Raw genomic sequence first — 25,550 nt, forward strand, 5'->3', positions numbered from 1 at the left:
GCCATTCCGTATTACAAGCTACAACAACCAAAACGAAAATGGAGGACTGAACGGAGACCGTACAAAACGTATTATATCGTCGATGCTTACAAGTGGGTCGAATTGCAACTCATTATATGCCCAAATTCAACTTTATTTGTAAATCAATGTATACGTGTCAATGATATGAAAGCATTAACTCTAATGTAACTACCTAACGTTTGTAAAAAGGCTACGGTTACAGTACATGCTTAACATGGTGCTGCTGGTTGTGGCCTACACGTTTTGCAATGTCATTTGCGGATGACATAACGCAGCTTAGCTAATAATGTTATCGTACATTTAAAGATTTTAGGTTGAACTGAGTTGGTGTTTGTTTGCTTTAATGACGCATGTTGTCTTGTGGTATGAGTTCTTATTGCGGAGGTCACGTAACTTAGCTAATCACAGCAAGCTTCTAGGTTGCCAAACCAGGCAGTACATCAACTACTGTAGCAACTAGAAAACGTAGTGCTTTGAGTGTATATCCATCTCGAGTTTCAATGTTTTACAGTAATGACGTTGCTAATTAAGTTCAATTGGCAATACAAAAAAACATGGATGTACGGTAAGTGTTATAACTAATACTTGGCCACCCGACAATGGTTTCGCGTTAGCTACTGACCGTAGCAACAATGTAGCTCACCGTTCATTTGATCCCCCTGCCTTGCACGCTAGTTAAGTCTAAAGCTTCCATTCAGATTTCTCGGTGCTCGCAGATTTCTTACGATCTGCAACCGTCTTGGGGTTAGTAGGATGTATTTATTTTATTTAAGCTTGCTTTTATTTCTGCAGTGTCGCTTCGGAATACATTTTGCTGTCGGGACTGTCGGGATTTTAAGTTGTAGATTACATAGCTTGGCTAGATGTCAACTAAAAGCTAGTCGAACATGTGTTGCAATGCGTATAATGTTCAATGTGTACTATAATTTCATTATATTATTAAAACTAAAGACTTAAGTTACCTGATATCTAGTTAGCAATCGATAGCACATTGTAAAACGTTTGTGATTTATCACTGACCTATGCTAGTAGAAGTACATCATGGTAGCTTAGCTAACGAAGTCGATGTTATATTGACCCCTCCCCCCAAAATCAGTGGTGCATATTGTTTGTGCCTGTCTTCTGTTGAATCGCAGCTAATTACCTAAAATCGTTATTGATTTCATTCCTTGAATTCAATGGGTGACATTTTTAAATTGTTTTGTTTCAAATAAATGTAACAATTATCAATGGGCCTACCGCTCAGGCTTTTGCATGTGCTCCCTCTGTTGGTAAGTCGTAATAACGAGTGGTAAAAATATTTTTTATGCATTGCGTTTGTCAGCTAATGCTAACACTGTCGAATCTCGGTTTAGTCAGAGTTCAGTTGCATTTACAAATAATAAGACCAATATAAATGAAGTGTTTTATTGACAACATTTGTAGACTAATTATGCTTACTGACGAGTCAACATTTGTCGACTAATCATGACATGCTTACTGACAAGAGTCCACACGGGCGAAAGAAATCAGAACACAGCACAAATAAAGGTTTTATTGTAGAAACTCAAGTAATATGTATAAAGTAAATAATTGACACTAGCATTATACAGGAAGAAGTACTGAGTCGATGTGGATGGAGTAAAAGGTAGTTGGGGTTTACATGCCTAGTTCAGTTTATAGTGACCTGGGAACATGACAGACTTAAAATGTTGATGTGGGTATGAAGGCAGTTCTAAAGGGTTGGTAGAACTATGGGACAATGGAGATTTCCCTAGTAACCATTGAGTAATTATTTTTGGAGTAATGTTTGTTAGACTTGAAGCTTGATGGTAGATGTTTTGCTTCAACATGGTTGGCTCTGGTACTTTCCTGGACGCCAAACATTTAGACCGCTTTAAAGCTCTACATCTTCTGCCCTTAAATTACATTCTACTTCGTTTGGGTATACTTGCAAAAGTGATGATCGATGTTTGCACACCTGCTATGGAGTTCTCGTCAGGTGCGTAGCTGAATAGTGAAGTATGACTACATAGTGAAGTTCCAGTTAGACACAACAATGTAGTTTTGCTGATTGAATTGGACTCTTTGTGACCACTGACGTTGGTCGCGTGATGACCGTTTGCATCGAATTATGGTTGATTATTAACCCCGCAGGTTGTTCTCGTCCCCTCAAGCTAAATTATAGGCCGAGGGGGCAGCTTTTGTAAGTTGGACCGGCACTGCATCCGGTTTTGAGAGGGATTGTGGCTAGGGCAAGTGCTTAGGGGCTGTCTACATTGTGAATGGAGTTAGGCCTTTGACTGTATTTGGGGCCTTCCTCTGACACCATCTGGGTTAGTGGTCCTGGATGACAGGGAGCTCAGCCTTGGCGATGAACTCTGCTGTTCACACTATCCTCTGAAGAGCATTGCGGTCTAGGTCTTTGCAGGTGCCTTGCCAAAGGGTATTCAGCCCGGTCAAGAGTCTCTCTCTGGGGCAGCTGTACACCTTTTGGAGAATTGCCGCACCCATACCAGATAATTTATCCCAAAGGCATTTCATGTTTTAGGAAATTAATAAAAACATGTCCTGTTCTTTCTTTGAGGATTTCACAAAAATATAAGCTGATCTGTGAAATGTCAACAGAGCCCTGAGCACATATACAATGGTTTTGATTATCAGAGACAAGCTCTTTGAATATACATTTGCCTGCGTTGTATCCTATGTAGTGTCAGAGGAATTGACAGTATGGACTGATATTAAGATTTAGCAACCTGCTCTGTAGAAATATTTTCACTTTCATAACTCTTGTAACATATCAAGGTTTCAAAATAGGTTTCAAATATTGTTTTTTGCCAATTATGAACAGATTGTCAGCAGTACTTTCTTAGTCATCTCTAGTTTGCTGGTCTGAGTTCAGGAATTTTACAGTAATCTATGATGGGAGTTTCTTGTAATTATTACATTGAACTCTTAAGGGCTGACTGGTATTTTTACAATCCTACTTGTTTTTTTTGTACTAAAGGTTTTGCTAATAGTCGAATTGATGATGCATCATAATCCTCATAATGCCTAGCAGCAAAATGTCTTGTTGATTTAGCATTTCACTATTCATATTGTTCCATACGGAATTTTAGGATTGCTTCTAATAAGGTTTCAGTTTTGTTTTGGCTTTTTGATTATAATCATTATTTGGCACAGGGTGAAATATTTTGACTGAAATAATTTAGATGGTAATGAGGAATTATCTGGCCTCTTGATTAGGCCTACAATAAAAATAAACACTTTTCTGTTTCAGTTCTGGATGAAGGTGGCAATATGGCCTGCAAATGTGTGTTATCATTTTAAGACTAATGGAAATCAATTTGATGAAGATGCTGTTCACGACAAGCTCCAGAAAAAGTCCAACACATTATATTTAGGAGACGAATGGGGGCTAATTTGTCATTGTGCTTTTCAGTGTTTACTGTTAATTTCTCTGTTCCCTTAAATACTTAATGTATGTTATGACTCATCTACAGGTCCAAGATCCAAGTAGCAGACCTGTGATGGTTTTTCATTAGAATCTGCTGTGAGCAGAAACTGAACACTTTCCTGATCAAAGGAGCCACATCACTACAGAGTGACAGGGTAGGTTCATGTTCCCATTACTGAGAAAGGACAGATGTTGTGCTCAAGTTTGACATCTAATGTCCATTGTCATTGTAAACTGAACAGAGTTGTGAACCTAGACGTTCCAACTGACTAGGCCTGTTCTAGACATTGCTCTATTTTTGTCTTCAATTAATTTGATGAAATTCAGCTATTTTGCCCAGTTGGGTTAATTTAGAGGTTCTGTAATTGCAATCTCTAATATTCCAATGGCAAATATATTGGTGGTTGTTTAATGTATCAATTAGCAGCCAGGTGTTACAATATTGCATTGCAAAACTGTTTTAGCTGTGAGATTTACAGACCCTGTTCTGGTTTTCAGAATTTTCATAAATTACTCTGCTGCTCTTTTAGTTAACACACTACTTTTGGCTTGAATTACGGTCTGGCCTTCATTTCTTTCTCTATTTGCCACTGGTAGAGCCAGGAGAGTGCGGTCAACACCTGGTTCTAAGTTCCGTCCTAGGTTTTTGCCTTTCTAGAGACTTGCTGTTTGGGTTTTCAAGCTGGTTATCTGTATAGCTTTGGGGACAAGTACTGATGTGTAATAGGGTTTTATAAATTAACTATGATTTAGTTTAACACGACCAGAGTTGGGTAAACTACAGCCAAATCATATTCTTTGGCTGGGAAATTGGGTTTGTCAAATGTGTCACATAAAAATACGCTTTGTTCCTCTGTCAAATTTTCAAAGCCTAATGTGGCCCTTGAGCCATTGTCATTGTCCATCCCTTATTTAGGTTAATAAGTTTTTTAACCATTCCACCACAGTTAATAAAAACAAAATAGCTGCTCGATGTCACTCCCCAGATTCACCACGCTCTTCAGTTAAATGGAGTTGAATAGTTGCTATCTCACAGCTCATATCTTGTGCTCTTCTCTTAACTGTAGATACTGTTTGAAAGTAGTGACTCCATCATCTATGGAGGAGAATGTGAGCCCTGAGCTCTCTCTAGCTCCCGAGCCAGAGCAGAGCCAGGACCGTATGGATAGCAGTTCTCAAGGTACCTTGGACTAGCTTCTTTTCCCTTGGCAATGAGGGGGACGTCATGTTTCTCTCAGTTTAATAGGCTTTGCACATTCGGAAAATTAGCAGTTCCTCTTTGTAGGTTAACTGGGATGTTCAGTCAGGACTAATAGAATGACACTCAAATGAGGCATTTTGTAGCCATTTTCCTTTAAACCTTTTGAATGGCTTATCTAATAAGCTTACCTGAAAAAAATCTTTATACTTAACATCAACATGTTCTTTGTGGCCATTAATGCCTCTATTCCGTCAGCAGTTAATCTAGAGGACAAAGTTGAAGAGGGCAGAGAAGAGAAAAGAGACCAAGAGCACCGTGACAATGCTACTGAGGAAAAGTTAGAGAAGGTTGAGCAATCTGCCAAGACCACAAGCAAGTACCAGAAGACTTGGGGATTTCGTCGAACCACCATAGCCAAAAGAGAAATGCCAGGAGACAATGCGGCCGAGGGCCAGGATGGCCAGTTAGGTCCTGTCCGGCGCAGCGGGAGGCAGGCCAAGCGCACCGACAAGCTGGAGGAGTTCCTGCTCACCACCAAGAGAGCGCGCACGGTGGGTAGGAGAAGTGCAGCCAGCAGCAATGAGGTGGGGGACCCTCCCTCCCAGACCCCTACGGATGCGGAGACAGCCTCTGAGGCTAGCTTCGATGGCAACGCAGAGGCCAAGTCTGTGGATGATAAACCAGATTCCCCGGTGAGGAAGACGAGGAACCGGAAGAGGACAACTCGGCTGGCTAAAGGCCGTGGCAGCAGCCAGGGCGGCTCAGTCAGTGATGGTGGAAGCTCTGACAATGACAAGGCTAGTGGAGATGCATGCAAGGGGCCCGCGGTGCCGGAGGACAAGGGGCCCGCGGTGCCGGAGGACAAGGGGCCCGCGGTGCCGGAGGACAAGGGGCCCGCGGTGCCGGAGGACAAGGGGCCCGCGGTGCCGGAGGACAAGGGGCCCGCGGTGCCGGAGGACAAGGTGACCCAAGTGCAGCAAGGCATGGAGCCCCAGGAACATGAGGACGTGAAGCATGACAAAACGAGCAGCTCTAATGTAGAGGTTACCACGCAGAGGCAGCAGAACGTTGTAATCGAAGACCAGACAGAAAAAGAGGAGGAACCAGAGAGCGAGGAAAGGACCATAGACACCAGTGGCAAGCGTGCCTCCGGGTCCAGAAGTCCTGCACAGGCTGGAGGCAGGGGAACAGGTCCCAATATTAAGACCCGGGGAGTAGTGAAGATGCGGAACAACCAGGAAGATGATGCTGAAAATGAGGATAACGAGTCCACTTCGTCTTCATCGTCCAGTGACTCTGGTGACGATGAAGGATACGACCCTAATGCCCTCTACTGCATCTGTCGGCAGAAACACAACAAACGGTAAGCAGTTTATCTGGTAAATGGCTTTGTGGAGTACTAAATGTTTACTTTAACCTACATTATCCATCTGCAAGGTTTAGGTATTAGTTAACTTTAGTGATAAGCTTGTTCTTCTACTACGACAGGTTCCATGTTCCTAACCCTTCAACTTGTGTTGTGGTGCTCTGCTAAGCCATCTGTGTGTGTGCGCCCAGGTTCATGATCTGCTGCGATCGCTGTGAGGAGTGGTTCCACGGAGACTGCGTGGGCATCACGGAGGCTCGAGGGCGTCTGATGGAGAGGAACGGGGAGGACTACGTCTGCCCCAACTGTACCGCCAAGAAGAGCCAGACGGCCAAGCCCAACGGCAAACCCAAAACAGTGGCCCACGAGTCCCGCAAGGCTGAGCAAATCCCCTCGCTGGCGTCTCCGTTACCGTTGGCCCCTGCCGGGACAGAGGAAAAGGGCGGGGACGACCTGGGGATCAAAGGAAGGATAGAGAAAACCACCAACCCCAGCGGGAAAAAGAAGATCAAGATTTTTCAGGCGGTAAGTTTTCAATTCTTTTCTCAGACCTTGTAGATGAAGATAGCCAATATCCTTTCAGGTGTAACCAGTAATCACGTACTCCACATTAGGGCGTGAGTACTCAAAAGGTTTGTATTCCATTACTAGCAGGATACTACTAATGATTAAATAAAACATTTACTAACTCTAAGTCGGGTGTGTAGAGAATGTCCGTCATCTGAAAATAAGATTTTGGTTTTGTATCGGAACAACCAGTAACTAATTAAGAAGATCATTGGGCAGCGATGATTCAGAAACTTCTGTGTAGGAAAGAGCATTGTGGTTGATGTTGTTCTCCCCCAGTCTGATATGGCCCCTGGTCTTTTTCTGCTTTACTTGTGGGAGTTGAGGGAAACCAATGCCTCATTCTGTACATGTTCCTGTGTTTTATCTTAGAGTCAGCAGGGTCATATTGTAGTTCATTCCATTCAAAAGATAGACATTTGGACTTGCTTTGTTTTCTATGAAATAAGCACTTTTGAAACTCCATTTTGCGACCCCTAGTTTGGGAAACCCTATGGTTATTCAGACAACAAATGGCGTTCACATCTTTTTCTGTCATCAGTCCCTTAAATATTCTGTATAGGGCGAGTACTGTTGTGAAAATGGGACAGTTTGTACACATGGAAAGATTCCCAATACAAAACTTTGAATACCCTTTTTAAGAATTTTATTGTACTGCTAGCACAAGTTTTAGGGTTAGGGTTACCCTAACCCTAACCTCATTGTTTAAAATACAGCCTAGTGAATGTTAGAGACATGATTCTACAAAGTGATCCTAAACAGTGGATATAAAGTCTACACAGCTCTGTTAAAATGGCAGGTTTTTGAGACAAAGATAAATCATGTCAGAACTGTTTCCACTTTTAATGTGACCTATAATGTGAACAATTGAAATTCAAACTGAAATCTTCTAGAAAATGTAAAATAAAAACCTTACAATAACCTGGTTGCATAAGTGTGCATAACCTCTTATAACTAGGGATGTGGCTGTATTCAGAATTAACCAATCCCATTCAATGGCACAACAGAGACATTACCATGAACTGGACATCCCTCCAAAAGTTATGAAAATATGAGAAGTAAACTGGTCACGGAGGGTTCCAAAAGTCTTACATCCACAGGAACTGCAGGAATTTCTGGCAAGTACTGGCTGTGTGCTACACGTGACAACAATCTCCTGTATTCTTCATATGAATGGGCTATGGGGTAGGGTGGCAAGACGGAAGCCTTTTCTTACAAAGAAAACATCCTAGCCCGGCTGAAGTTTGCAAAAACAAACATCTAGTCCCCCAAAAGCACTTGGGAAAATGTGTTATGGTCGGAAGAAACCAAAATTAACTTTTTGGCCGTAATTCCAAAATGTAGGTTTGGCGCAAAAGCAACACTGCACATCACCCAAAGAACACCATACCCACAGTGAAGCATGGTGGTGGCAGCATCATGCTTTGGGGCTGTTTTTCTTCAGCTGGAACCGGGGCCTTGATGGAAGGAATAATGAACAGTTCCAAATACCAGGCAATTTTGCACAAAACCTTCTGGCGTCTGTTAGAAAGCTGAAGATGAAGAGGAAGTTCACTTTTTAGCATGACAACGACCCAAAGCACGAATCCAAATCCACAAAAGTATGGCTTCACCAGAAGAAGATTAATGTTTTGCAATGGCCTCTACCCAAAAAGACTGAGGGCTGTAATAAAATCAAAAGGTGCTTCAACAAAGTATTAGTTACAGGGTGTGCACACGCATACAACCAGATTTCAGTTTTTCAATTGAGTTGTTCACGTTATAGGTCAAAAAGGTGGAAAAAGTTCTGACATGATTTATCTTTGTTTCATTCTTTTAGATCACAAGAACCTGGCATTTTAACAGGGGTGTGTAGACTTTTTATATCCACTGTAGATGTCCCATTTTGCTATACTACACCATACTCAACCTATTCCGATGCCAATCCCTACTCATTGTGTCAGTGTGTATACATTTAACCTATGTTGAACAATCTGTGCCATTGCCCGTCTTGCACTATGCACCCGTGTGACCTCTGTCAGTTTCAACAGGCGGCGTTGGAGGACGTGTCTGATCTGCCCAAATGTATCGGGCCGGGCTGTGAGAAGAATGCCCTGAAGGACTCGGTCTACTGCGGCAGCGAGTGCATTCTGAGACACGCTGCTGCTGCCATGGCAGCCAAGTCCATAACTGAACCCAAGCCGAAAGACGAGCCCAAACAGAGGGACCAAGACAAGGCCAAGGGACACAGAAAGCCACCCGTTTCCAGGGCAACTTCTAAGGTAAACGTGAAGTTCATTAGATGCCTCCATTAGTTCAGTGAGCGCATTGGTTAGTACACTGTTTGGAAATGCATTATCCCCAATGTGAGCTTGATCATTTTCAAATTAGCAAAATGTGTGATTATTTCATTGATTGATAACCAGCTATGCAATGACAGGTTATGTTAATATTAGTAAATGTAATAACTTGAGATGAGATATTATTAAGCAGATGGATTGTTTTGTCATTGGTCAATAGTTACTAACATGCATGTGAAAGTTGGTGCTATACTGCATCATTATTATTGGGGTTGTTACTCAATAAGTTGTCCATAACCTATTACTCGTTCTTTCAACAGTAACGCATGCTTTCAACTGATTACCATATGGGACAAGTACAACCCAAAAATGATGCACTTCAGTGTTTGTGTTGCATAAGTCTATACACAGACCGTCCAGTAATGGCAGACATAACCTTATTTTCAGGGTGAAGTGCTACTCCTATTGAATTGAATGCACATAGTTGAGACTAAGGTCCTTTCTTTTCCTAATGATTCACTGTTTCCGGGAAAAGAGCTGTTTTTATCAATGTTTGTCCTTGCTTAGATTATGACCTAACACAGATCTTAAGATAAGCAGATGAAGGTTTTTACATTCCATAATCTCCCTAATACCATATCAAATAACATTGAGATGTTAGTATACATTTAAACATGTATAGTAGAACTACAGAAACATATGCATAGTAGAACTACAGACCTACCCTGAGGTACGTCTTGTGGGCGGGGGACTGAACCGCTGGATAAATACATTTCCCATATTTAAACCAAATAGCTTTTTTCAACTGTCTGAATTACAGGTGGGCTATGTACGAATTGGCTGCATTATATGTTTAGCATTTTACTTGTCCACCAAGCTTGTATTACTCTTAATTGCAGTAAATGTCAATGTTTTTCTGTCTTCATTGAGCTGTAGCTCTACCAACCCCATTGTATGTGGTATGCAGTTAACTTCTGCTCACACATCCCATGAATAACATTATTCTTCATTTGAGCATGCATCACCATGCATTACATAACCATGAACATCTAGCTATGAAACACTTCCCGTGCCATCATACTGATGTCGCTGAATGTCTGTCTATGCATCCGTCCAGAAGAGTTCCGGCAGGAAGACCACCAAGAAGTCCATAGAAGACGAAGCGTCCGACAGCGAGGACAACGAGAAGGACAGTGACGAAGAGGAGCATGCCGAGGAGCAGCCCCCGCCACCCACCATGTCGTCCTGGTCCAACGACCATAATTACAATGCAGTAACTCCAGAAAAGACTGCACCTATAGCCCCACCAACAGTGTTAAACAAAACGTGTATGTATCTCTTCGAAGGTCTTAATAATCCACTCTTAACCGCCATTTATCTTCTCACATATAGGCTTCTATCACGTCGGACAGCTGAATGTATAATATGCATTGATCTTTTATGGGTTCTTTTGAAAAACCACATTGTTTTTTCTTTTTGCCCTTTTTCTATGAATGTGGTTCTCATGGCAACTTAGATAAATGACCCGTATCTGTGGGAATAGAAAATGACAGTAGTTGCCCAAGTGTATTCTGTCGGAAAGTATGTCAGGAGGGCGTGGAAACTTAGTCAGGTTTACCGACCGGGTAAGTACACATTGCTGTAAGTGGATACAAGGGTAAGTATTTTAGGGTTTATTTTGAACCCTGTTTGGTTTGAAGGTAGTAACCAGGAAGAACACAGTAGTTGGGGGTGACTATTCCATAAATGGACTAATCCTGGGTTACTGGTGTGCCGACGGGTAAATGCTTGTTTTGGCGCCCATGTGGTGTTTGAATATCTCTCCACAATTTCCTTTCTCCAACTCTGCTGTCCATCTGAAGGCAGTGCCTACCTCCTTTCTCCTGCAGGTAGGTCTCAGTGACTTTTTATCCCTGGATTCGTACAGGGGACCCTATAGTAATATAGCTCACACATTGCCCATGAATTAAGCCATATATCTATTCAGTGTAGCAGTGGGAGTATTCACTATTAGGTTTGTGAATTACGTGCTGTTTTCCCCCCCAATAGGGTGCAGTATTATTCATATTGAATGTCATGCTACAAAACTCCCTCTGGGACTCTGGTGATAAAATAAAAGGTGATAAGACAGATTTTTGGATGCCTTGATTGATTATATGAAAGGTCTGGGATTACTAAGGATGTCCTGACAGTTGCTCTCAGGCAGACAGCATACGCCACAGATCCAAGTCATGAGAAGAAGTAAGAGGCTGGAGCAGACAGACGGGGAACAGCTGACGCAGAGTCTAAAGTTTCTTCTGCTGAACCATTGAAGACAGTATTCCACTGTATGTGACTGCAGGAGATGTGGAAGACCAGCGTCGTGGACAACTATACATACAGAGCATGTTGGCAGCAGGCCCTTATACCACACTTCTATTCTACTGATATGAAATGATTCAATGATATTTAGGGAGAGTCAAGTGTATTTTTCACTATAAGGAACTCTGCCTTGGTTCCTAGCTATATTCAGGTTACACGTTTTTTTTAAATGCCGTGGTTACACTACTTGTGGATGTTGGGAATGTGAGTAGGGTCACAAGGTATTTCTTATGTGGGCATCTACTTTGGTACTTCGTGGCCTCAGGATTCAGCTCATCTGCCACAACCAGCTGCTGTTTTCTCCTGGCCGTGTTAAGGGACTTGTCATACATGATTTACTCCTAACATATTTGTCTTCACTATGTTTTGCACATCTGGAACTTCTACATTTGTGTGTTAGTCAGAGATGGGTGTTTCAGTTAAAAAAAAAAAGCTTTAATGACCTTTTGTGTCTAAACAGGTTGTCTTGTTTGAAGTTGGTGTTTATTAACATGCATTTTGGTGTTTCTAAAACAATGCGAGTCATTTTTGTACAGGTAAGAACAGGTTTAGCTCAGGTAATCTGCCTTTGGCTCAATGAGCAGTTTTGTAATTGTTGATGGTAGGGGCAATTTTCCCAGTTTGCATTTAAAGATATTGTCATTCAGAATGTAGAAGTCAGAGCCCACAAACTATGGTCATGAACTAACATTGCAGAAGAGCACATATTGATGTCTATATTTTGACATACACAATACAATGTAATTTCTGCATCTGTCGTCATGCACCATCAAAGCCTTAAGGGATATATGTTTCATAGGTTTTGAACAGGTCTATTCAATTGTTGATTTTAATAGAGCTTACAATACATATTTCATGTGTATTTTGTGTGAACACAGAAATATTAAGAATCTGGTAAGGCTCTCTTGGAAACCAATCAGTTGCCAGCGATCAGGAAGAAGGCTAAATAAAAAGTCTACAGCAGAACTTTCAGTTGTAAGACCAGAAGAAGATATTTTCAGTATATTAAATGTGTGTATTGATTGTGGGGTAGAGTTGGATCATCCTTACACTTTAGTGCTGGCTTCACAGCACTCTTTAGAGAAGAAAATGGCACATTCACATGGGTAGCATTAAGTTCTGTGAGAGAAATGTTTACAGATTTTTTTGTCTAATCATGGTAAGTTTTAAGCTCAGCCAAACAATTGGTTGGGGAGAATTGTTAACGTGATTGAGTCAACTGGGTAGTTCGTCAAAGACCAAAATTATTTGGCTTTTCTGAGAAACCCCTCTATCATGTAACTCCAGTCTTAGTCCATTTATCTGATGTGTTGTTGATTGGGATCCTGTGCTGTAGTTGAACAGATGTGAAAACTTCATGCAAGACCATTCCTGTTGGAGATAACAATACTGCTTTTTATACACTTTAGTAGACAGGCCTGTGCATTTACAAAGCCTGTCACCTAAAATACTGTGGAGTTGAGGACAAGATTATCCAAAAAGTGAACTACTTTGATTTAACTGATATTTGAAAAGGATTTACACTGGCAACAAAAATGTCATGATCTTCAGTTACATTTGTTTGCCCATTTGTTGTGTGCAAATTGTAGCTTTTTTTCAGTGTATGGGGATGTTACATTTAAACCTGGTTTGCTTTGTTTCTAATGTCAAGGGGTTTTTATCTTCCAACGACGGCATGAGGTTCGATATTCAAATCAGCCATGTTCAGGGTTCTTTATGCATACTGGTCAGATGCTGCCGGTCAGTAATTCAGAGTGAGGATTTGTAATCCCAGTTAACAATCACATTACCTAGTTTGAATTTTAATTTACCTCACATGTTTATGATTTTTCATGTAGTTTATACCTGTGTTTAATATAAGGGTTGTTTTTCTCCTAAGCTCATGAAGAGAAGGAGAGTGGAGAGGACCAGATTGAGAAGGATCCACCCCCTCCTGAGAAGAAGTCCCCTGCTTCCACAGCGCCAGTCAAAGGAGAGAAGAGGTCCCCAGGTCCCAAAATGTTGAAGACCTACACAAGACGTAATAAATCAGCAACTCGAGTCAGCGGTGCAAAGTCAGCAAAGAAACGACAATCTCCCCCTCCCAGCAAAACACCCAAATCCAAGAAACCACCTCCGCCGCCTGCTGTGCTGGCCCCTTCTGCCCCTGGCTCTCTAGACGCCCCACGCCATCATGTTACAGGAGCCCTGAGGGTTGGCAAGTCCAGCTTTACCATCCCTAAGAAGCAGCCCCAGCCCCAGCAGAAAGAATCCGCAGGCCGTAGTCCCACCAGAGTCCCATCGTCAGGCCCCTCCTCCCGGCGGCCTGAGCCTGCCGCTTTAGCACCTCCCATGATGTCCCAGCGAGCTCCTCCTAACAATCAGATGAGACAGAACATCCGCCGCTCGCTCACAGACATCATCTACAAGAGGTGGGTCCCATAGATTCTGGAAAACTGGAAATAATAGCTTATAATGTATCTTAAACTTCATGTCATGCAAGGTCATGCTTCTGAATGTGATCTGTGCTTTTATTGTTGATGTTTTTTAGACAGTAATAAATTGTTTTAGGCCATAGTGAATGATAGATGCCTCTCTTGTTCAAAGGCTGTATTAGCGTGGGCATTGCCATTGAGCACTGTTACCCTTTTTTGGAATATAGTAAACTGGTTGGGACTTCTGATTTTATTGGCTGATATCAGCTGAGTCACTTACAACTGGTTCATCGGGAGGGATCAGCAAATTAAGAAAATATACTACTACAAAATGGAAGTTGCTTTCGAGGTGCTGACTGACCTCTCAGTTGTAATAACACAAAATGTCTTTTGTGTTTCATCTCACTGTCCTACCAGGGTGAGTGACAGCGATGACTTGAACATGTCTGAAAATGAGGTGGGAAAACTGGCTGTCAGCATTGAGAAGGAGATGTTCAATCTTTGCCTGTGCACAGACAGCAAGTACAAGAATAAGTACAGGTCCATCATGTTCAATCTCAAAGACCCCAAAAACAAGGTGAGTCCACAGGACGACCTGTTTGTGTCTGTACATGTCTGACGTTGTGGATGTTCCGCTAAATACAGTGAATGTTGACAATGTACATTTTCCTAGCACAACTGTCCCTCTACATTCTAGTATATTCTGTAGTTTGAATGCGAGTGATTTAAGTGGCAACGTGAATTTGGATTTGAAATACACTGTATCTCAATGTTTTATTTAGGTTTCCCCCAATCGTGTTTTGTAACTGTACATATGAATAACATTGTTATTGTTCTTGTCTCAGGGCCTATTCTACAGGGTGGTCTGGGGAGAGGTCAGTCCTTTCAGGCTGGTCAGGCTGAGTGCAGATGAGCTGCTCGCCAAAGAGATCTCAGAGTGGAGGAAGCCCGACACCCCTGACGTAAGACGGATCTTAAATGCAGTTTACCTGTTACACCGAATTTACAGCAGAGGAATACTATGATTTTGATTGAATGTGCTGCTAAATATCACGGCCAGATAAACTAAATTAGCCCAATATATCCATATAGTTCTACAGACACTAAATCTTTCGTTAAGTCCTTTGTCCCAGATGATGACCTATGATGTGTTCCATAGATTTCCAGTTCTAGATCCCAGACGGGACAGTCCAAACCGGGTCATAGGCAGGAGGCTGGCCCCCATGATGTGGACATGGAGGATGCTCCTCCTATGTCTGACGGAGACGTATGTATCTCTGGCACCTCCCCGTCTCCTCGCATGGCTTCAGCTGCAGTAAGTGGTGGCTTTCTGTCCCTTTGTCCTTTACTTCCGCTAACATCTTCACTTCCACTTATCTTTCGTTTAATTTTCCCAGCATAAGAATAGATCGCTGTGCTGGGTGACTTTGTGGTTTTCTCGTTAAATTCTCTTGCCAACCTATTCTGTCCCTATTTAACTGGCCGAGTCATTGCCATTTGCTTCATGCATCACTTCTGCATAGTGTAGCTGTTGTTTTATAGATCTAATGAGTCATGTGAAAAGTAGTAAGTACTCCCCTTGGAAGTTCTTTTTTTTTAACATATTTGGACACATGGATATTTATGCTAAATTCACTACATTCACCAATAAAGGTAAACAAATTTAACAAATCACAATTTACAGATTTATGCAATGAAAATAAATAGAAATGGCATTTCCTTATGTATACAAATGTAGTACACCCCTACCTTTACCATCACATAAAATGTTTAAAATCTGATTTACGTGGAGCAAAATAGAATCAAAGGATCAGCAACTCATAAGAGAGGTACCTGGCAAAGTCCAGTCTTTAATAAAGATTAGAAACATGGTCTGGTTTGGTCTTAACCATATGGGTGTGTGGTAAGAAAAAAGATTATGCCCATGTGTCTGGGAGGGGTTACAAAGCCTTTTCTAAGCAATTCTAAGTACATCATTCCACTGTCTGAGGTACATAAGTCCATCTGCAAATGGAGAAAAGCCAAGACCACTAGGAATCTATATAGGATAGGTTGTCCCACAAAACTCAGGCCGGGAGCTGACTGCCAGATCATAGTCTCCCAAGGTAACATCATGGGATCTACAGGCCTCTCTTGCCACAATCAATGTCAAAGTGCATGAGTCAACTGTCAGAGTGAGATTACACAAACGTGGCCTACATAGGAGGTCAAAAAGGAAGAAGCATCTGCTCTCAAACAATATCAAGATTCAGCATTTTCAGAAAACACATGGATAAAGACCAAAACTACCGGAACAATGTGCCCTGGACAGATTAGTCAAATGTTGTTTGGCCGCAATGCCAGATGCCATGTTTAGCAAAATCAAAACACAGAATTTGAGCAGAATATCCTCATACCAAACGTAAAGCATAGAGGAGATGGTATTATGGTCTGGGGCTGCTTTGCTAACTTGCCATTTTTAATTCAACCTTGAATTTGATGTTGTACCAGATAATTCTTTAGGAGAATGTAAGGCCATCTGCCAAAATGCTGAAGCTGAACACTGAAAACACACAAGCAAAGTTACAATAGAATGGCTAAAAGAGATGGTTATGGAATGGCCTAGTCAATACTCAGTTCTTAATCCTATTAAAATACTGTTGGGGGCTGTTTATGAAATAAATCCCTTGATCAGAACACAGTTTAAGTAGTACTGTGAGAGTGGGCATAAATTCCTCCCAGTCGATGTAAGAGAGGGATTGACCGTTACACAAAACTGCACAAATCAGAAAATGTGTCTATGGTTTTAAATGCTGTTTAGATAATTTATTGAAGATCGGTAGATTTTACTGTCTGGTTTACTTTTCAAATGTGTACAGGAACCAGAGGAAGCAAGCTATACCCCATCTGGGTCAGTTCAGGCTGGGATGAAGAGTGGCAGTGCCCTGCCAGATATCTTCAGCATGATGAGGGACACCACGCCCGAACACAGGGCCCACCTCTTTGACCTCAATTGCAAAATCTGTACAGGTAAACATTTCTGAAAAAATGTAGACGGTGATTTTACGGTATGCTGTGGTGTATGTCCTGAAAGTTCTTGTAGAAAATATAATAATCTTTATAACTCCATGCTTCACCTAGCTTATCGAAAGATTTAAATAGCTTCTGTCTCCCTTTTTCAGGCCAGAAGTCTGCAGATGATGAACCAGCAGCCAAGAAGGCCAGGCTTTCCAAGAAGCCTGAGGTGAGGCAAGAGGTGAGACGCTTGTCCAGGTCTTCTTCAGGAGAAGGTGCCCTGGCCTCTTATCCTGGCAGTGAAACGCCAGTCCCCGAGCCCCTGTCCTACCAGGATGACACCAGCATGCTGTTACCTCCACCCCAGACCCCAGCCCCCGTCACTGCACCAGCTGTCTCCTCCGTCAGTATCACGCGCAGAGACCCCCGCATGGCCAGACACAGCTCTGCCCCCGACACCTCTACGGTGGCACCGACCGCTACGGATTCACAACCCATCATGCAAGAGTCATATTCAAGACCTATACAGGCACCTCCTCCAGCACCCCTACCAGCCGATACTTATTCAAGACCAGCCATCTCAGCAGAGGCCACTGTGGTTGCAGCGGTGGAGGTGGTGCCCAAGGGACCTCTCCCCATGCCCCCGGCTCCTCCGGCCGCCATCCCCAGACCAGTCCTGCAGAAGCCTGCCTCATCAGAGCCTCCTCCTGAGGGCGAGACTGCCATCTTCCTCCATGGTCAAGAAATGATGTGGAAAGGATTCGTCAACATGCACACAGTGGCCAAGTTTGTCACCAAAGCATACCTGGTGTCAGGATCTTTTGAGTACCTGAAAGAGGTTGGTTATTCCCCAGTTTAAAGAAGTAAATGAAGAGTTAGTTTAAAAACAATTATGTACGTGAGCAAATAAAAATGCAGTGTTCAACTAAATTCTTACGTGGACAACTTGATAAGTATTGCATTTGATCACAGTGAAACATTCAGGACATTTTGGACAGAATCCCTCTGTTGCTTGTTTGAACTGGTTGAGAGGAGTTCAGGTAATAATCTTTCGGTGACATTGTTACCCCTGTACAGGATCTGCCTGACACCATCCACATCGGAGGCCGAATCTCCCCCGGCACAGTTTGGGACTATGTGGGGAAACTGAAGACATCTCTGTCCAAGGTAAGGCTGTTTGCCACAATCTAATGTGAGGTTTTTCTACACCTTGTGGTGGAGGTACGTAAGGTCACAGCTCTCTTTGTATTGGCCCCGTCCCCAGGAGCTGTGTCTGATCCGCTTCCACCCAGCCACAGAAGAAGAGGAGGTGGCCTACGTCTCTCTGTTCTCTTATTTCAGCAGCAGGAAACGCTTTGGAGTGGTCGCCAACAACAATCGTCGAATCAAAGACCTGTACCTCATCCCCCTGAGCTCTAAGGACCCCCTGCCCTCCAAACTATTACCCTTCGATGGGCCAGGTAAGCATCTGCAGGGAGACGCACTCCGATAAATCCACTACTTGCTCAGAGGCCCCCAATAGCACCAACACCCACACAGAGGCCCCCAATAGCACCAACACCCACACAGAGGCCCCTAATAGCACCAACACCCACACAGAGGCCCCCAATAGCACCAACACCCACACAGAGGCCCCCAATAACACCTACACCCACACAGAGGCCCCCAATAACACCCACACAGAGGCCCCCAATAACACCCACACAGAGGCCCCCAATAACACCTACACCCACACAGAGGCCCCCAATAACACCTACACCCACACAGAGGCCCCCAATAACCCCAACACCCACACAGAGGCCCCCAATAACCCCAACACCCACACAGAGGCCCCCAATAACCCCAACACCCCACAGAGGCCCCCAACAACAACAACACAGAGACTCCAGTAAGCCCAACACCCACACAGGTTCCCCCAATAATCTCAACACCCAAACAGAAATTAGAGTATTACATTTGACATTGAAATTCATCCAACTCATCCAGAAAAACTTGGTCGTTATTTAATGTAACTAAGTGTCAAACTCCGTATACAGGAAGACATGTTCTTATTCTGTAAATCAATGGTTTTGTTGAGTGGTAAGTACCTTCAGGGCTTCATTTGTTTTATTTTCCTTTGTGTGATATGAGAGCTTGTTTCATTAATTCATTTTGTGATGCAATAGAGGGCATGATCATGCACTTGTTTTTGCCTCCATAAACATCCCTCTGTACGTTTCCTGTCCCCTCTGTGTTTTCTGTGTGTATATTAACTTGTATCACACTTCTATCTTAAATAAAGGATGTTGTGCATCACAGGTTGGTGCTGTCTTAGATGTCAGTCTCAGCCTGGTGTTTTTAAGGCTCAATTTTTATTCTCTACTGCATTTAACTCCAGTGAAAAATGTTTGAGCGAGTGAAGATTTTTCTGAAAATGACATCTGCCACTGTGCTACATTTGAATAGTTCCACACTGCCACTCTGTGTGCTACATTTAAATAGTTCCACACTGCCACTCTGTGTGCTACATTTAAATAGTTCCACACTGGCACTCCGGGTGCTGTATTAGTTGGTCTACCTACATCTCCAGTACCTCCACATCATAATTGAAGGGGCAGCACCTGACCTGGATCCAGCCCATTCCATAACACACTGAGTGAATGCCTGGGAAGACATGGTAAGTTATGGAGAGCCAGCTTGGAGAGCCTTGGACACAGAGATGGGCCCACTGAAATGTTACTGTTTGAAGAAGCTCAAGAACAACAGAAGAATCTGTGGCTCTCAGCAACACTGTTCAGATTGAAAAGCCCAGCTACATGATCTGTTGACATCTGAGATTAAAACAGTTATAGGTTTTACAAAAAATGAGTGGAATGCACTTTACCACAAAACAGGATTTGTCTTTTTGATATGGAGTCAAGTGGAAATGTCCTTTAATGAGCACTTAATGTGACTTCATGGTAATGTATTATGATTTAACAAGACTATATGTTTAATAAATGTTGTCAATGTGTTTGTACATGAAGTGCGATGAGATTGTTAGATCAAAAGGAATATTCAATCTTATGCAATGTACAGACATATCCTAAAGCATCATGGGTAATTGTCGATTGGCCAGTAGTGTAGCTATTATGTTCTATAAAAAGGTTTGCATTCCTTGTTCATTGGTAACTATTTAGTTATACTATCATCTGATTATGCAGGAGGAATTTTGTGGCTCTTTTTATCAATAAAAAATAGATACAGAACACCATCCTGTGGCATTAAATCAGCATATTTGTCATAATTTATGGTTTGTTGTGATTGTGTTCTTAGAAAATGATATCCTATTCATAATGTGATTTTCTGTCTCTGAAATCCTCTATTGGAGGATTGTGTTTGAACAGTGTGTTTGAAACAAGCGCTCATTTCACACTAAGTGGATTGTATCTTTAGAAATGTAATCTTAATCACGTCTGTTTAATCTACATAAATATATTTGTGAAAGTTCACTTCTGTCTTAATTTTCTATCTTGTAGGACTTGAACCAGCGCGCCCAAATCTCCTCCTAGGCTTGGTGATTTGCCAGAAGGACAAGAAGCGTGCCGGAGCCTCTTTGGAAACCGAGGAGAAACGCTCCAAGACCCAAATCAGAGACCCAGATGACACTGGCCTTCCAAAATCAACCGCCTCCATCAAGGCTGAAGTCAAAGCAGAGAAAGCCCTGCAGTACACCCAGGACCTTCCCTTCAGCACGACCCCTCCAGGTACACCTCCCCCTCCCAGCTCCTCAGAAACCTCCATGGCTGCCTCGTCAGTGCTGTCCTTCCTGTCCTCTGTCAAAGCCCCTGCTACCGGCAAAGAATCCCCTTCCTCCGCCAGCACTGCCGGGTCGTCTGCTGCCAACGCCACGCCCCTTCAGACCATCCTTAAGACCTTATTTGGGAACAAGAGGAACGACTCGGAGGCCTCCATGTCCCCCTCAGAGCATGGTGCTGTTGACGTCTCGGCCGGCCCCGCTGCTCTGCTCGATCCCATTGTTCAGCAGTTCGGCCTGATTTCAAGGGACCTTTCGAAGCAGGTGGAGGATGAGGATGACCGGCCGTATGACCCAGAGGAGGAGTATGACCCAGGCATGGGCTACAAAACGCCACAGAAAACCCCTAAAGAACCTGAGCCCGTCAAACAGCCGGAGACGGCGGATGTGGATGACGTGGCCTATGACCCAGAGGATGACACCATCTTCGAAGAGGTCAGGACTGAAGGCCCTGGGAAAACCAAGGCCAGCGAGGGTTTGACTGAACAGCAGAAGATGCTGGAGGATCTCAATAAACAGATTGAGGAGCAGAAACGTCAGCTGGAGGAGCAGGAGGAATCCATCCGCCAGCAGAGGTCAAACACAGGGACATCTGCTGTGTCGTTCTCAGTCGCTGACAACGTGATGTCAGAGCCGCCCCTGCTGGCGAACAGTCAGCTCCTGCAGCTGGGCAAAAAGGTTGATGAGTTGGTGAAATCCTCCTCCGGTGCTGCTCCTTTGATTAACCAAAGACGGGACCCAAGGCAGAGCAGGGACCCCAGACAGAGTCGGGACCCCAGGAGGTTAACCTCAGACTCCGTAGAAAAAGAGGAGACGATTACTCCTTCCCCCGTGACAGAAACCACACCGCCATTACAGGCTACAATCCAAGAACCAGAGACACCATTGACCCAAGAGGACATAGTCACTGAATCTCTTCCCTTCCTGGAATCAGACACAGCCGAGGTGTCCATTCCTTTGTTAGGTGAGCATGTAGAACCTGATGTCGAGGTTAGTTACATGGAAGATCGAACAGTGCAATCGGAGGAAATCGACCCAACCAAGAGTGGCATTGACAAATACAGTATTTGGCCAAATGCGGCCAGCATTTTAAAAACAGGGGAGATCTCTAGTTTTGAGCAGAACAGCCAAGAGTCTACCTCCTCTGGCTACTTCAACACCTCCACTAGCAAGAACTCCTCTGCGTCCCCCACAATTCCTGTACTTGCTCAGAATGTCACCCAAGATTGCTCCACCTTGGTGGACAGTAACCCCTCCCACATGTCACATATGGGACCGTCAAGCTACATGGACTACGGAGGTCCTCCTGACATTCCGCCACCTACCGGCTTTCCACCCCAGCTCAGACCCCTGCCCATGCAGGGTCCACCCCCGAGGCTTGGACAACCACCCATGTCACATCCCCCGCCCATGCAGAGTATCCCTTCCTTGTCAAGCCCTCTGCCTATGCAGGGACATCCGCCCCCCTTGCAGGTTCCTCCACCCATGCAAGCGGAGAGCAACCAGTCTCAGTACCCCCAGTATGGGCCTCCTCAGGCTGGTTATCCTCCCTATCAGAACCAGTGGGGAGGCAATCAGCAGCAGTATGAGGCCCCGCCCAGACCTCCACCCCAGAACATAATATCACCTAGAGGACCGCCTCCGTTTCAGCCAATGGGCCAGCGAGCTCCACCTCCCCAGATGTTCAATGTCCCCATGGGCTCCATGCCTCCCCAGCATATGGGGCAGCAGGGCCCCCCTCCAGGCCAGTTCATGGAGGGCCATAGCCTTCCCCCACCTCCTTCATTTGATGGGCAAAACGGTTTAGCTCCACCAAGGTTCAGTGGACCTCCTCCCCCATTCAACTTCCCTGGGCCCAGAGGCCCCCCTCCGCCCTTCACAGGGCCACCCCCAGGCCACTATGACAACCGAGGACCCCCACCCTCCCACTTCCATGGCCCCAGGGGTCCTCCTCATTTTGTGGACCATGGGCCCCAAGCCCCCATGATTGACCCACCAAGAGGCCCTATAGATCAGTACAACAGTAACAGTGTTGGGTCTTACAAGCAGGGCATGGACCATCAGCAGGGTCAGACACCACCTGCACACCTGTACAATGACAACCAGGCTCCACCCCCTGGCCCCTCCTACAGAGGACCTCCCCACAACCAGCATGAGGGGCGCAGAGGCCCACCTCCCAGTGGAGATATGGGTGGACAGCGCTTCCATCCACCTAACCAGTTCCGGGGGTCTAGAGCACCCTCCCCACCATCACACAGGGGGTCCTATGAGGACCAGAGACCCCCTCAGGACCACCGAGGGGCCATGCCGCAGCATTTCGGAGGACCTGACAGGTATCGCCATGACAGTCCAGGGGAATTGAGACCAGCTCGCCACAGTGGGCCACTGCTCCCAACGCCTGAGGGCCCCATGGCTCTGCCGAACCGCATGGGTGGCCACAGCCCAGACTCCCACAGGGAGGACCACTGGCGCCGGCACTCACCCGATGTGAGGAGAAGAAACAGCTCTACCAGAGAGGGTTCAGAACCCCGTATTGGTGACAGGCCCAGTCGGTTTGAGGGGGCCCAAAAAGAACGGGAGACTGTTCCCAGTTCCTCTCGTATGTCTGAGGAGAGGCAGAGGGATTTGTCTGAGGACCGCAGGAGGGAGAGGGACCGAGATGGGCCCCACGGCGCCAGGCTGTGGGACAGAAGCCAGGGCAAGCGCTGGAGCCGGGAGAGGGAGTGGGACCGGGACCGGGACCGAACCAGGGAGAGAGACCGAGGAGAGCGGGAACGCAGCCGAGGGAGGGAGGGAGAACGACATCGGGAACCAGAGGGAGACAAGAGGAGAGACAGGGAAAGAGACCGAGTCAGGGAGAGAGAGCCAGAGCGCAAAGAGCCAGAGCGCAAAGAGCCAGAGCGCAAAGAGCCAGAGCGCAAAGAGGCAGAGCGCAAAGAGGCAGAGCGCAAAGAGCCAGAGCGCAGGGATCCTGACCGGAGGGACCCTGACCGCAGGGACCCTGACCGCAGGGAGACTGACCGGAGGGAGCCTGACCGCAGGGATTCTGACCGCAGGGATTCTGACCGCAGGGATTCTGACCGCAGGGATTCTGACCGCAGGGAGACTGACCGGAGAGACTCTGACCGGAGAGACTCTGACCGGAGAGACTCTGACCGAGACAGACCCAGGGTCAGAGAGCGGGATAGAGACAGGGAGCGGGACAGGAGAAGGGACAGGTCCAGGAGTAGGGACAGAGGCAAGGAGAGAGAGCCTGACAGGAGAGACGACCGAGACCGAGCAAGGGACCGGGACCGGGAGAGGGAGAGAGACCGGCGGGACCGGAGCAGAAGCAAAGAGAAGAGAGAAGACAAAAAAGAAACTAACAAATGTGATGTCCCTAAGGAGAGCGATAAACCCGCAGAGGTGGAAAATGATAAAAACACATCGTAATGTCTTTTCAGTGTAGTCAATCACTTTGTGATTTTCACTTTCAGCATCAAAACTGTTAATGTAAAAAGATGTTATTTGCAATGGTTTTCTCCATTTGATGCCCTTGTAGTTGGAGCATTTTTGTATTCCTTTTGCCACTTCATATTTTATGAATTTTATCACATTTAAAGAATTTTTGCGATAACTTAAGTTCAACTGACTTTGTGATACCATGTAATTTACATACATGCGTGTACGTATTCCCTGGCAATGTACCTTTTCTAAGAATCACCTGGAAGTAACGGATTAACTCCCTCACCTTGGAATGTAAATATGAATGCATTTGTGTATATAATGCTATGTTTTTAATCACAATTTTCTAAGTAGAGAAATTATAAGCCATATATTGAGAATGGATAATGTGAGGATTTAGGAAACCTTGATTGCTACAGTCTGAATTAATGGGACAGTTTGTGCTTGTGTGTTCAGCAGTTCAGCACTGAATGGAAGTACTGTATATTAATCTTAATAACAGTCGACAGTTGTCATTGAAACATCCTGATTTTGTTTATACTTGGCCAATTAAACCTACTTTATGACTAAATATTTGTTTAATTGATTCTGTATTTTTGCTTGGCGATGTCAAGACACTGTGTCTGAAACAGATTATATATTTGTAAATAATTAACAATTGTCATGCATGAACACAGTGGAATGATAGTGCTTCACAGCATCTATTCACAAGAAATGTTTTGGGGTGCATGGGAACCCCCCCCCCCTTCTCCACTGTAATCACTGGGACATGAACAATTACTGATATGGTCAAATTAATTCACTAATTTATTGGCTGCGGACATTCAGTTGACTTAAAAGTTAAGTGAAAAAGGAGTAATCGTCTCCTCTTAGTTTTTTTTATTTGAAAACCTTTTTAAAGCTTTTGTCAGTTGGTCAACCTAAAGTGAGTACAAGTGCACTATGGGAGAGGTGGTTTGAACGTGAACTGGTGTTTTTACAACAGACCCTATTATTAAAATAAATGAATGTAACTCCCCCTTTCAAATATGTAAAAGACAATATGCACAAAATATATTTTCTTATTCCTCAAATCATAGAAGGCCTAGGAAGGCCACCCCTGGAAGCTTTCTTGGGAAACCCCAAAAGTGACTTTCTTCCAGTTTAAGTAGACTCAGCAGTTAATCACCCACCCAAACAACCTGCAACACACCAGAACTCTGATTGTGATTGGTAGTGAAGTTTGAGACATTGTGATGTCACTATTTAAGAACAGCGGAAGGGGTTGGCCATTTGCAGTGATCATGTGATTTATTCCGCTATAGAGCCAATATCAAAATGCTCAGTAACTGAATTACACACTGGTGTTCAGTGTCAGCAAAAATGTTGGCTGAGTGCATTTTCCTTCATACTGTCAAGCTTTCCCTCAACCAGCATGTCACCTCACCAGTGGTATTGGGGAAACACAGGGTGCCCAGACACTTCAGGGTGCAAGGGATGTGAAGGTTGTTCTGCAAGTTTCTGCAATTAAACAAAAATAACACAATTACAAGAGTAACATGCTGACACGTGCATGTCACTGAACCTCTGCTCCACAGTTAATTTCTCTACTCACAAGCTGATGTATGATCTTGACATTCCCTGCAGAATGAAATGTGTTGGCAAAGAGGTCGATGTAGTGCACATAAATAATGCAAAGACTGCATTGTTTTA

At 44.4% G+C, this 25,550-nt stretch overlaps 1 protein-coding gene across 6 annotated transcripts; it reads left to right on the forward strand.

Annotated features, from left to right (window-relative positions):
* Positions 1-24,429, forward strand: LOC105017342 (death-inducer obliterator 1). Of its 6 annotated transcripts, none has more exons than XM_029113784.2 (16): positions 1-92; positions 3,504-3,612; positions 4,525-4,637; positions 4,914-6,021; positions 6,216-6,549; positions 8,622-8,852; positions 9,988-10,198; positions 13,111-13,642; positions 14,063-14,222; positions 14,491-14,607; positions 14,805-14,960; positions 16,504-16,654; positions 16,807-17,477; positions 17,717-17,806; positions 17,904-18,099; positions 20,137-24,429. In XM_029113784.2, exons 3-16 carry the CDS (start codon positions 4,556-4,558, stop codon positions 23,844-23,846), a joined length of 7,749 nt encoding a protein of 2,582 aa, XP_028969617.2. In that variant the 5' UTR covers positions 1-92; positions 3,504-3,612; positions 4,525-4,555; the 3' UTR covers positions 23,847-24,429. The 6 variants fall into 6 exon arrangements, with proteins under 6 accessions (XP_028969617.2, XP_028969620.2, XP_028969619.2 ...); XM_029113787.2 differs by having other exon boundaries at positions 14,805-14,912; XM_029113786.2 differs by having other exon boundaries at positions 9,991-10,198.
* The last annotated feature ends 1,121 nt before the right edge of the window (positions 24,430-25,550 follow it).

Source organism: Esox lucius, chromosome 17 (genome assembly GCF_011004845.1).
Source record: "Esox lucius isolate fEsoLuc1 chromosome 17, fEsoLuc1.pri, whole genome shotgun sequence".
Taxonomy (NCBI): domain Eukaryota; kingdom Metazoa; phylum Chordata; class Actinopteri; order Esociformes; family Esocidae; genus Esox; species Esox lucius.

Excerpts from the sequence above, each read along its gene's own strand:
- LOC105017342 (XM_029113784.2), top strand. The coding sequence starts at position 4,556 with ATGGAGGAGAATGTGAGCCCTGAGCTCTCTCTAGCTCCCGAGCCAGAG. Across the intron at positions 6,550-8,621 it reads AGATCAAGATTTTTCAGGCG|GCGGCGTTGGAGGACGTGTC; the intron begins GTAAGTTTTCAA and ends CAGTTTCAACAG. Across the intron at positions 14,608-14,804 it reads GGAAGCCCGACACCCCTGAC|ATTTCCAGTTCTAGATCCCA; the intron begins GTAAGACGGATC and ends TGTGTTCCATAG.